Source organism: Myotis yumanensis, unplaced genomic scaffold (assembly GCF_028538775.1).
Source record: "Myotis yumanensis isolate MYYU_CA2020_CCGP unplaced genomic scaffold, mMyoYum1.0.hap1 SCAF_2, whole genome shotgun sequence".
Classification (NCBI taxonomy): Eukaryota; Metazoa; Chordata; class Mammalia; order Chiroptera; family Vespertilionidae; genus Myotis; species Myotis yumanensis.
Window position 1 is genome coordinate 35,721,329 of NW_027223753.1, and position 13,092 is coordinate 35,734,420.

Sequence of the window (13,092 nt, forward strand, 5' to 3'; positions counted from 1 at the left end):
AACCACCAATAAGAGCATTTACATATAAAATTATTTTTACCTCTTTTGAAAGTCTGTCACTGTTAAATTCAGGACAAACTTTTTCATTGACAGCTGCAGTCACCACTTCGATTTCATCAGTCACACCACAAGGCAGTATTTCAGGACTACTTCTTACCTACAAAATATTAATGCCACAAGGACTAACAATGTATTTTCTTCTTGGAAGAAAAAATGACAAAGAAAACCCCAAAATTACTAGAAAATAAAAAGGCAAGCAGAATATATTCATTGAATGACTTCTCCTATAATCTTTCTTGGGAAATGGTATCACCAAGCATAGATGTCACTGAGGTCTTCCTTAACCACTTCCCTTTGGTCATCCCTCAGCTAGATTCCATGTCTTACAGTATCTGCCTCCTACCTTTTTTTCAGATTCTTATCTTCTTTTTCATCCTGTCACTATCCTCCATTTATATCATTTCTGGTCCAAATTATTATAGTAACCTTCCAACTGCTTTTGTGCCTCCAATATATGCCCTTCCAATCTATCCTTTCTTATAACAATCAAAGTAATAGATTTAAAATATATATCTGATCTTAACCCTTCAGGCTAAAAGTCCTCCAATGGCTTCCCATTGGTTTCTGGATTTATAACAGTAGATAATAAGGCTTAATGCCCTGGACAGTTGCTCAGTGGTTAGAGCGTCAGCCCATGGACTGAAGGGTCTCAGTTTCAATTCCCAGTCAAGGGCACATACCTCAGTTGCAGATTTAATCCCTGGCCCTAGTCAGGCCCGAGCGGGAGGCAACCAATCGATGTGTCTCTGACACATCTCTCTCTCTCTCCCTCTCTCTCTCTCTCTCTTATCCCTTCCACTCTCTCTAAAAATCAATGGAGCCCTGACTGGTTTGGCCCAGTGGATAGAGCGTCAGCCTGCGGACGGAAGGGTCCCAGGTTCGATTCCGGTCAAGGGCATGTACCTTGGTTGCGGGCACATCCCCAGTGGGAGGTGTGCAGGGAGCAGCTGATCGATGTTTCTCTCTCATCGATGTTTCTAACTCTCTATCTCTCTCCCTTCTTCTCTGTAAAAAATCAATAAAATATATTTTTTAAAAATCAATGGAAAAAATGTCTTCACTCCTTGGGTGAGATTAAAAAAAAAGTGGCAGGGGCAATCTCCATTTAACACCACGCTGTCTTTGAAGAATAACCTAGTAATTTTACCTTTTGTGCTTAAAAGAAAATTCTATAATGTGTCTAGCACTGTACTGTCTAAATAAAATCAAGTATTAATTTTACATCTCTTACTGCTTAATTTAGACTAAAGCAACTCTCACATGGACCATTCCAAAAGTCTTAATATGTGTCCAATCCAACTCTCCAATCCACTTTTCACATTTCCTAAAAAGTAAGTTTAATCCTGTTACTTCTTGCTTAAAATTCTTAAATGCCTACCTACTTTTGTATGATAAATTCCCCAATGCTTCAAGATAAATCCAAATTCTTTTTTTAAATCCTCATCCAAGATACTTTTTCCATTGATTTTTAGAGGGAGGGATGGTAGGAGAGAGAGAAACATCGATGTGAGAGAGACACATCAATTGGATGCCTCCCACACGTGCCCCAAGCCAGGGCCAGGGATTGAACCTGCAACCCAGGTATGTGCCCTTGACTGGGAATGGAACCCTGACCCTTGGGTGAGTGGGCAGACACTCTAACCACTGAGCGATATCGGCCAGGGCTACATCTAAATTTCTTATCGTCTGGCTCTTTCTGACAGAAAGTGGTCATTTTTATCCAGGTACACGTCACCATCACCCAGGGAATTTGTTTTTAAAATATATGTACCTAGCTATATCCCAGAAACTCAAGTTTGGAGTAGGGCTCAGGCATCTATATTCTGATAAAGTACCAGAGGTAAGGCGGGCGCCCACCAGGAGAAAGCCACATCTTCTATCAATACTCTCCCACCATCACAAGATACTCTTCAAAAACTTCCCACGACCCTGTGCAGCATGTTTTCTCCCACCTCAGACCTGATGCTCATGCTGCTTTCTCTGCAAGGAATGTACCACTTCTCCTTTGCTCACGTACCCCTTTTTCACTTTGAAGGTCACTTGTGAAGTTCTCCCTATAACATCTTCTCTGAGCCACCTCCAACCTGAATGTCCCATGGCTCCTTTGTCACAGCCCTTTCACACAGTGTTACACTACTAGACTGTGCTGCTTGGCAGAGTTCCTTAGTCTTTTTTCTCTATAGCTCTCACACATAACACAGCAGTACTCCTTTTTTTTTTTTTTTTTTTGCTTTTTAAAAAAAATTATTTTTATTGATTTCAGAGAGGAAGGGAAAGGAAGAGAGAGATAGAAATATCAATAAGAGGGAATCATTGATTGGCTGCCTCCTGCATGTTGGACCGAGCTCGCAATCCAGGCATGTACCCTTGACCAGAATCGAACCTAGGACCCTTCAGTCCGCACGCTGACGCTTTATCCACTTAGCCAAACTGGCTAGGGCAAACAGCAATACTCTTTTACATAGTCAGTAGTCTCTAGATAACTGGTAAATAACTGTCCTCAACATTAGGAAATAAAGCATTACTTTCAGCTCTGGGTAAGAATATTTAAAAACAATTTCTAAAAGTTATTATCTAGCGAGCTACTGTTTTGAAAACATATATACAAGTAGACCGGTTAAATTACATTTTAAAATTGTTAAAACTCTTACAACTGTTGGATTAGTTCCTACTCTGCCTCTCAAAAAAAGAAAATCTCCATTGTCCTCAGATAAGGCAAGGCCACATAGTTGAATCAGGTATGATATCAACAAAACTTTTATCTGAATCAATTTCTTTTCCTGAAGTTGATTTTGAGGGCTAGGGAACTATTAGACTCACTGGAGACTCCTGGTGTATGGGCTCCGACTCTAGGTTGCTCTGGCCTTCAGCATGTTCATTCAGGTTGGCTGTTTCACTGCTGCTGGTGCTGAGGCTGCAATAATCTGTGGTGCCATTCACAAGAATGCCGTGTGGGCTACTGCGCCAATTTAATGGATTACTATGGTTTTCCAGCTCTTTCATTTCCATCAATTTCATTTGTATCTGTCAACACAAAGTACAAGTACAAACAGAATATATTACCAGAAAGACATGCAATGTAAATATGGCTATACCCATTGACTTGATCAAAGATACATTTGCTTCTATAAGGAGAATATGCTGGGAATGAAGCATGACGTAGAGATTTCAGTAATTCATCCCAGTAAGTTCTCCTCTTGAAATTCCAATACATGTGGATTTTGAAAGCTCTAAGAATTTTGACTCAAATATTTGTATACTGGCAGACCTTTAGGGTATAATTAGAAAAAGAAGGGTCAGGGTAATGGGGAAAAGAGAACAAAGTGACAGAGCAAAAGAACATGGCGTAGTGAAGCATTAGAAGAGATAAAGGAAGTTGAGGGACAGTACACGAGGTTTTAGATCCACCCATACTCTTATTGGGAAGGAGAGGAGTGAAGACAAAGATAGTATGAGCTCTGGGATTTCTTATTAATGAGCTAGAGCTCATGAAGTAGTTCCTAAATCAGAGGTGGGGCACTGTTTTTCTGCCAAGGGCCATTTCGATATTTATAACATCATTCGTGGGCCATACAAAATTATAAACTTCAAAATTACCCTGCTATATTTGGTAAAAATTTTAATTAACTCACTCCTTATGCCTTGGCAAGGCCAGACCAAATGCTAAGTAAAAGGCACTCGAAGTTTTTTTATCCCAATATCCAAGTGACTGTATACTCTTGGGACAATAGTGGGACACAGAGGGTAGAAGTCAATAAATTTTAATACACACACACACAAATGTTGGGGCTCAGTGGCAAGAAAAAAATGCTTATTTATATTAACATCTGTAAAGAATTTACAAATATCTTAAAGAGATTGAGAAGGCAGAATAAAAAAATGTTTGAGTGAAAAGGAATATTCTCAATTTCATAAAGTATATATATTGTAAATGACATTAAAATTCCCTGTATTTATGCTTTTTGCTTTTAGCAAATATAAAAATGACCCACTGACATTTCAGAAATCCAGGCTCTGTTCATGTAGCCTTATTTTCCCTATAAGGTTTTTAAGTTGCTCAATTTGAAATCTGTAATTTACCACAGATCTTTTGGGGTCATAACACTGAGAAAGATCATGATTTTGGATTGGGAGACAGATGTAAATCCAGCTCTGTCACTTTCCAGTTAGGTGATCTTAGTCAGAGTAACCTCTCCAAGTCTATTCCTTAATCCAAAAGGGAGTAATAATCACCTGTTTATATGAAGCAAAGAACTCTGTGAAATGTAAAGGACTATGTACATGACGTGTAAAAATGTGTGTAAAAGTTCCTATCACTCTGCATTTCCCACTACTATAGCAAAAATTTCCTGTTCCTATTCCACTAATTCACCCATCTTTTAAATGTTAAAGACCTTGAGCTCTTTGAGGATAGAGACCACACTTTTCATTGTTGTTGTTTTGAGACCACAACTTTTGGTATCAACTTTGTACCTCCAATGATGCATACTGTAAGTGCTTAATATATGCTCACTTAATGAACACAAGTATTGTGCGTATAAATTTAAACAGTGGGCATCAGAAAGCATATATATCTACCAATTTATATACTACACATTTGTAACACACAGCATGTATGTGCCTTGTATGTTGCTAGTGCTAAAGAACAGTGGCTTATATATGTTTTTTTTTTAAACTTTAATCCATAGAAAGAAATATATTTTACATCCTAACTTAGTAAAAACGTATGTATTTATTTGAAGTCTCTGTGTATATATCTATACTAATAAAAGCTCAATATGCTAATTAGACTGGACATCCTTCCAGACGAAGCCGGGGCTGCAAGGGAAGCCTGGGTCCCAGGTGCCTGCCAGCGGCCAGAGGGAAGCCTGGGTCCCAGGTGCCAGAGGGAAGATGGTGCCGGCAGCAGGGGTTAGGAAGGTCTACTGTTGCATGAATTTCATGCATCAGGCCTCTAGTGTATACATAAAAGGCTAATATGCAAATGGACCAAATGGACCAAACTGGCGGAACGACCAGTCGCTATGACGTGCACTGACCACCAGGGGGCAGATGCTCAATGAAGAAACTGCTTCCTGGTGGTCAGTGTGCTCCCACAGGGGGAGCACTGTTCAGCCAGAAGCTCTGAGCTGGGCTCACGGCTGGCGAGCACAGTGGCAGTGGTGGGAGCCTCCCTTGCCTCTGCAGCAGTCGGACATCTCCCAAGGGCTCCTGGACTGTGAGAGAGTACAGGTCAGGCTGAGGGACCCCCTCCCCCCCAAGTGCATGAATTTCGTGCACCGGGCCTCTAGTATATAATATAGACACATACATAATCATACATAGTTTATATATGATTTCACATACACATATATGCTTATACAGTGGTGAAACAAGTTTCATGAATACTTATCCTTACTACATGTAATGCACCCTGATGTTTTCTATTCTTTCATTAAACATTTTTTTTATCATGACCACTTAATTTCAATACCTACTACAACCTTGCCATCAAAAATTTAAAACCTTAACACTAAAATAATACCCATCATACAGATGCAGTAGTAAGTGGATATACCAGCCTATTAATTCTATTTAGGGCAGTTTGTTCCCCATGGTTATGTCTGAGACAGTAGACTCTTGAAGAGAACTAGGCATTCTTGAGTCTGGCTCTCTCATACACCTGTCACTAAGCCTGTGTTCTTCCTTAGTCTCTGAGTAAACTTAAGGTGATATAAAAAAAATACGTCATACAACACAAGCTCTTTGTAAATTGTGCAAGGAAAGTGCAATAAACGGTTAAAACACCTTTAAAATACTTGTATAAAAGCAGCATACATCGTATAACCACAAGAGATTTAAGGTCAGAGGTCCTTTGCTTTTTTCTTGCTTCAAGTACTAGGTAAGACTTAAAGATGAAAATTCAGCAAGTTAGAAAAATTTTCGAAGTTAGAAAAATTTTCGTCAGCTAGTCCTTTTTCCACAAAAGCTAGTTTAAGCTTTAGAGAGCAATTAAGTCTAAGGCTAATTTACAACCAGATTTTCATTTTTACAGACTCATGGGAATATATTGCCCGCTGTGGGAAAGACACACAAGCCATTGAGTAACATGTAAGAAATAGAGGTGTGTTTATTATTTATTTATTTTTTTGAAATTTCAATTATATTTTTTACTTAAAATGTTATTCATGATTGTCTTAATAAAATATATTTAATTGCAAGAATAACCTGTCTTAGAATACAGCTTGAGTTGTATGAGCTTGAGTTGTGTCTGGCTCTCTCATACACCTGTCACTAAGCCTGTGTTCTCTTCAAGATTCTACTGTCTCAGACATAACCATGGTGAACAAACTGCCCTAAATAGAATTAATAGGCTGGTATATGGGAATATAAGAGGGAATCATTGATTGGCTGCCTCCTGCACGTTGGACCGAGCTCACAATCCAGGCATGTGCCCTTGACCAGTACCATTTACTACTGCATCTGTATGATGGGTATTATTTTAGTGTATGAGCCCAACATATTTATTCTTAAGATTTGGAGGTCAGATGCAAGGCAATAATTCCTTCTAAAGATACCAAACACACTTGGTAATACAGTTTACTGAGGCTATTTTCCTTGCTCACAAACATTTATTTTCTAATGATAATTTATAATACTGAGTCCTGTCTACTTTTCTTATTTATACTCCTTCCTTTGAAAGAAGTCACCTTTCTTCCTTTTTAAAAAAAATAAATATATTTTTATTGATTTCAGAGAGGAAGGGAGGAGAGGGAGATAGAGACATCAATGATGAGAGAGACTCGTCAATCGGCTGCCTCCCACACACCCGAAACTGGGGATTGAGCTCGCAACCCGGGCATGTGCCCTGGCTAGGAACCAAACCGTGACCTCCTGGTTCATAGATCGATGCTCAACCACTGAGCCATGCCAGCTGGGCAAGAAGTCCCCTTTCAAAAAGTCAAAGAACAGAAAACAAAAAGACAAGCCAGATGTCGAGAGAAATTATTTGTAAATCAAACATCTGATAAAGGAATTATGTCCAGAATATATATTTTAAAAACTTATAATTTAATAACAAGAAGACAACCCAATTTTAAAAATGGGCAAAAGAATTAGACATTTCATCCAAGGAGATATATGAATGGCTAATAGGCACATGAAAAGATACTCAGCATTGCTAATCATTAAGAAAATACCTTCTAGTCCTAACCAGTTTGGCTCGGTGGATAGAGCGTCGGCCTGCGGACTCAAAGGTCCCGGGTTCGATTCCGGTCAAGGGCATGTACCTTGGTTGTGGGCACACATACCCAGTGGGGAGTGTGCAGGAGGCAGCTGATCGGTGTTTCTCTCTCATTGATGTTTCTAAATCTCTATCCCTCTCCCTTCCTCTCTGTAAAAAATCAATAAAATATATTTAAAAAAAAGAAAATACCTTCTAGAATAGCTATATTAAAAAAGTGGACAATGAAGGTGTTGGTAAGAATTTGGAGAAACTGGAACCCTCAGACATTGCTGAGGGGAATGTAAAATGGCACAGCCACTTTGGAAAACAGTTTGGCAATTTAAAGTTAAAAAAAATTGAGCAAAACTTTACAATATAACTAACGATTCCATATCCAAGATAAATGAAAACATATATATGTCCACATAAAGAATTATATGCAAATGTTCGTAGCAGCATTATTCATTACTAGAGGCCTGATGAACGAAATTTGTGCAAGAGTAGGCCTTCCTTCCCCCAGCTGCCGGCACCGGCTTCCCTCTGGCACCTGAGACCTAAGCTTGCTTCCTTCCAGCCGCCGGCAGGTACCCAGGACCCAGGCTTACTTCCTCCGGCCGCCGGCAGGCACTCGGATCCAGGCTGGCTTCCCTCTGGCCGCCAGCTGGCACCCAGGACCTGGGCTGCTTCCCTCTGGCCACCCATTAGCACCCGGGACCCAGACTGGCTTCCCTCCAGTTACCCGCCGGCACCCAGGACCCAGGCTGGCTTCCCTCCTGCCGCCTGCAGGCACCCAGGACCCAGGCTTCCCGCCAGCCTTGGCTTCGTCCAGAATGACATCTGGTCTAATTAGCATATTACCCTTTTATTATTATAGACCAGAGGCCCAGCGCATGAAATCATGCGTGGGAAGGGTCCCTAGGCCTAGCCTGCGATCAGGGCCATCTTCTGCCCGTTCGCCAGTCCCCAGTCCTGCCCCACCACCGCCACTGATCGATCAGAGCCTGCGGGCCAGGGGAAGGGACCAAGAGGTCTGCCTTCCACCTGCTCGCCAGTCCCCAGTCCCGCCCCGCGTGCCACCCATCCTGGTTCCCCCATTCGCCATCCACTGATCTATTGGAGACTGCGGGCCGGGGGGAGGGATCAAGAGGTCTGCCTTCCACCCGTTCACCAGTCCCCAGTTCCACACCACCCACCCCAGTTCCCCTGTTCACCATCTACTGATCCATGGGAGCCTGTGGGCCAGGGGGAGGGACCAAGAGGTTTGCCTTCCACCCACTTGCCAGTCCCCAGTCCCACCCTGCCACCACCCACTCAGTTCCCCGTTCGCCATGCTGCAATTGGAGGATATGGGGGGGGGGGGGGGGGGGTGGGGGCGGGGGGGTGGTCAATGCACCTCATAACGACTGGTCGAGCAGTCATTCTGGTTGCTGGGCTTTTATTATATAGGACAAAATTCATGAACATTAAAAGGGGATTAATTAGAGGAAATATTTTAATATTGCTATTTGCTCTTTCTCTATAATAAGTGTCAGAGATGAAAGAAAATTAGTAAAATGTATATGAAAATCCCCCTCCTGTCAGAGTCTGGAGCCCAGAGTCAAGTCCCTGCTCATCAGCGTGCGCCTTGAAATAGCGTGAGACCCAGACCCAGCCAGCCCCACCCCCATCAAGCCCCGCAGGGCGAGGGGCACAGCCTCAGGTACCCTGTCAAGCCCCGCCGGGCAGGGGTCGCAGCCTGATACTAAAGTGATTCAGATAGTAAGTAGCAGAGCCAGCACTTAAACTAAACCATCTTAACCATGACTCCAATGATGATTATCACACATACAAAATGAATGATAGTTTAATTTATGACAGGTGACAAGAAACCTGTTTGTATGAAATTACTGAAAAATGAATAATAAACTAGGCAGAGAGAGAAAAGAGCAGAAGTTGAGAAAGTATTATTTACTACAAGGATATGTGAGCGCCCATCTGAGCAAATTTCTCATATTTCTTGCTGCTATAAAGACTTACTTCAAAACAACGAGGTATCATCTCACACCTGTCAGAATGGCTATCATCAAGAAATCAACAAACGACAAGTGCTGGAGAGGATGCGGAGAAAAGGGAACACTCGTGCACTGCTGGTGGGAATGCAGACTGGTGCAGCCACTATGGAAGACAGTATGGAGTTTCCTCAAAAAGTTAAAAATGGAACTCCCATTTGACCCAGTGATCTCACTTCTAGGAATATATCCCAAGAAACCAGAAACACCAATCAGAAAGGATATATGCACCCATATGTTCATAGCAGCACAATTTACCATAGCGAAGATCTGGAAACAGCCTAAGTGCCCATCAGCAGATGAATGGATTAGAAAACTGTGGTACATCTACACAATGGAATACTATGCTGCTGTAAAAAAGAAGGAATTCTTACCATTTGCAACAGCATGGATGGAACTGGAGAGCATTATGCTAAGTGAAATAAGCCAGTCAATGAAAGAAAAATACCACATCTCACTCATTTATGGATAATAAAGACCATTATAAACTGATGAACAAAAATAGATACAGAGGTAGAGCAGCATTGAACAGACTGTCAAACTACAGCGGGAAGGCTGGGGAGGTTTGGGGGCGGGAGGGGCGGGTAAGAGATCAACCGAAGGACTTGTATGCATGCATATAAGCATAACCAATGGACATAAGACACTGGGGGGTAGGGGAGGCCGTGGGAATGTCAAGGGGGGGGCGGGGGGGAAGGAGACATATGTAATACTCTTTGTAATACTTTAATAGAACAAAATTTAAAAAAAAAGAAAAGACTTACTGAACTAAGTTCCTGTTGTGAATCTTGCAGGTGCTGCTGAAGAGGTCCCAGCTGGGCCTTCCCTGACTCCACACTCTCCTCCAATTCTGCTGTTTCTTGCTGTAGGCGACTCAGCTCTTCCCTAGCTTTGGCCAGCTCTTCTTCATAAGTGGAGATCTGCGATTCTTGACTAGTTAACTCAGCTTTCAAGGATGAGATCTATAATATGGAGGTGAATGAGAAGAAGGATTAAAAAAAGAGATGTCATTAAAATGTTCCATAATACAATACACTTATTTGTTTAGCTTACTATTTTGGTATTTTTAAATGTAAACACTTGATAGAAAAGACAATTAGGGAATAAATAGTGAAAAGGCACAGGTACCATACTTCCAAATAAAATTTGGAAAAATAGTACATTAAGTGCCCTATTTTCCCTAAAGAAGGCCTGTAATTTCTGAGTGAACTCAGTTCCATTTCCTTCATGTGCCTGATGTTGATTAGAGATTGCCACCTAATGACAGCAACAACAAGAAACAGAGAAATGTTCCCATTTTAAGCCAGGGAAAGCAACTAAGGTGTAAATACACAGCAGTAAATGGCCAGTCTTTACCAACTGGGCCTCCTCAGAGCATTTCTTTCTGACTTCCTGGAGTTGTTCCTCCAGCTGGGCTTTCTGCTCATCCAGCCCATCGAGGAGTTCCTGTACTTGCTGTTTCTGGGCCTGGAGATTTTGCAGATTAGTACTCTCCCTTTGGACTTCATCTTGAAGATCCTGAAATATAAGAAAAGGAACATATTTATTCTCTTTGGAGACAGGGGAAGATTAAGCCAACAATTTTTAAGAGCCTATTTAAGAGAAGAAAAATAAAATATTATCTTATTAATTATATGGTATTGGTGGATTGGAGGACTTGTAGCTTTAAATACAATCTTTACTTGAGGACTTCTTCCCTAGATTCCAGATTTAGATATCTAATTTGCTTACTCAAATCTGTCCTTGGATGTCTGGTTATTTTCACAAACATGTCAAAAACTCCTGGCATCCCCTCCTGCCCCCAAATCTGCCTCATCCTCAATCTCCCCACTCCCTTTCAGTTTGTCTGGCCAAAAAATATGTCATCATCTTTGACTCTTCTCTTTCTCTAACATCTCAGCTCCAATCCGTCAGTTTATTTTCAGTACAGCAGCCAATTGTTAGAAACCTATGTCAGATGATGTCATTCCTCTACTCAAAACTCTACACCGATGCCCCATCTCCCTCACTGTAAAAACCAAAGTCCTTACAATAGCCCTACATGATCCCATCTCTCAACTTCATTTCTTACTGCTCTCTTTCTTGCTTGCTCAATTTCAGCCATACAGACCTCACTGCTGCTCCTCAAACATGCCAGAAATGCTCTCATCACAGGATCTTTCACTGATTATTCCCTCTTCCTCCTTTTTTAAAATTGTTCATCGATGAGAGAAAAACATCGATCAGCTGCCTCCTGAACACTCCCTACTGGGGATGTGCCTGCAACCAAGGGACATGCCCTTGACCGGAATCGAACCTGGGACCCTTCAGTCTGTAGGCTGACGCTCCATCCACTGAGCCAAACCAGTTAGGGCTCTACCCTCTTTTCTAATCCACTGATCTGAACCTTGGCTTTCCCTAATCTGCTGTGTAATCCTTCCAATGTTATTTATTAGTGCTATGTCATTCTTATTTCTGACTGGTCTTTTTCCATAGTTACTATATCTTTTCTCATGCTGTTGAGCATCTTTGACATCATTATTCTAAACTCTATACCTGATAAATTTCTTATCTCCATGTCGTGTACCTCTTCTTCTGGAGAATTCTCTTGTTCTTTCATTTGGGGGTTGTTTCTTTGTCTCCCCATTTTGGTTGCCTATTTGGGTTTGTGTCTATGTATTAGGTAGATCTGCTACAACTCCCAATCTCTAATGCAGGACAATGTCAGATACTGTTTCTGACTCTCCCTGAGTCCTCTCTTTGGAGCTATCAGCAATCCACAGCTTGTGCTCCCTCTGCTGTGGCTGGGTGCCTTTGGAAAGGACCAAAATATACACCAGGCTCTACTTTTCCTAGCCCCAAGCCCAGAAGGAAATTAGGCAAAGACTCAAAGCCTCCAGAGATCCACCTCTGCCTGAAGTCTGTTATTCTCAGAGACATAATTTGCCTCAGGCTATAGACCACAGGGTGGGGCAAGAGGGCTTCCAACAGGATGGGAGCAACTGCCTTCTCCTTAGTCAAAAACCTTCTGGATAGTAAAGGTCCACTGGAGAAGATACCCTCTGTAGCAAGAGGGAATGACTCAGCATAGGAAAACTGAGTGACTGCTTTCTGAGCTCAACCCTTGAGCCCCCAACCCTGGACTCTCCTCACTCAGCTCCAGTCCACTCTGCCCTCCCTGTGCTGGAGCCCAAGGTAAGTGGCTGCACATGAAATTTTGTGCATTGGCCCTTTAAGAAGGTGCCTACATATCTAGCCATCTCTGGCAGACAGCAACCCTGCTGCTTTTCACAGCCAGATGTTCTGTGGGGTCTCTCTCAGTTCTGGTTCTCTGGACTGGGGTTTAGACTCCAAAGTTCTCAGTGTGAACTCCCCATGGCCGAGATATCCTTCCAGGTCTTCAGCTGCTGTCTGTGGAATCCTGGCCAGCTCTTTTGTGCATCCACACTTCCTACCAGTCTCTATGTGGTCTCCACTTTCCATCCTTGGTTATAAGGGTTCTCTCCAGCTCAGTGGTTCTCAACCTTCCTAATGCCGTGACCCTTTAATACAGTTCCTCATGCTGTGGTGACCCCCAACCATAAAATTATTTTCGTTGCTACTTCATAACTGTAATTTTACTACTGTTATGAATCGTAATGTAAATATCTGATATGCAGGATGTATTTTCATTGTTACAAATTGAACGTAACTAAAGCATAGTGATAAATCACAAAAACAATATGCAATTATATATGTGTTTTCTGATGATCTTAGGCGACCCCTGTGAAAGGGTCATTCGACCCCCAAAGGGGTCGCGAC

General features: G+C 41.9%; 1 protein-coding gene across 3 annotated transcripts in view; it reads right to left on the reverse strand.

Annotated features, from left to right (window-relative positions):
* EPS15 (epidermal growth factor receptor pathway substrate 15) overlaps positions 1-13,092 on the reverse strand; it is a 110,716-nt gene that overhangs the window by 25,835 nt on the left and 71,789 nt on the right. For all 3 annotated transcript variants that reach the window (XM_070405099.1, XM_070405100.1, XM_070405101.1), the window contains exons 14-17: positions 10,669-10,830; positions 10,077-10,274; positions 2,881-3,084; positions 41-157 (exon numbers count right to left, since the gene is read on the reverse strand). In XM_070405099.1, coding sequence (XP_070261200.1) covers positions 41-157; positions 2,881-3,084; positions 10,077-10,274; positions 10,669-10,830 — 681 coding nt within the window. The remainder of the gene's footprint in view (positions 1-40; positions 158-2,880; positions 3,085-10,076; positions 10,275-10,668; positions 10,831-13,092) is intronic.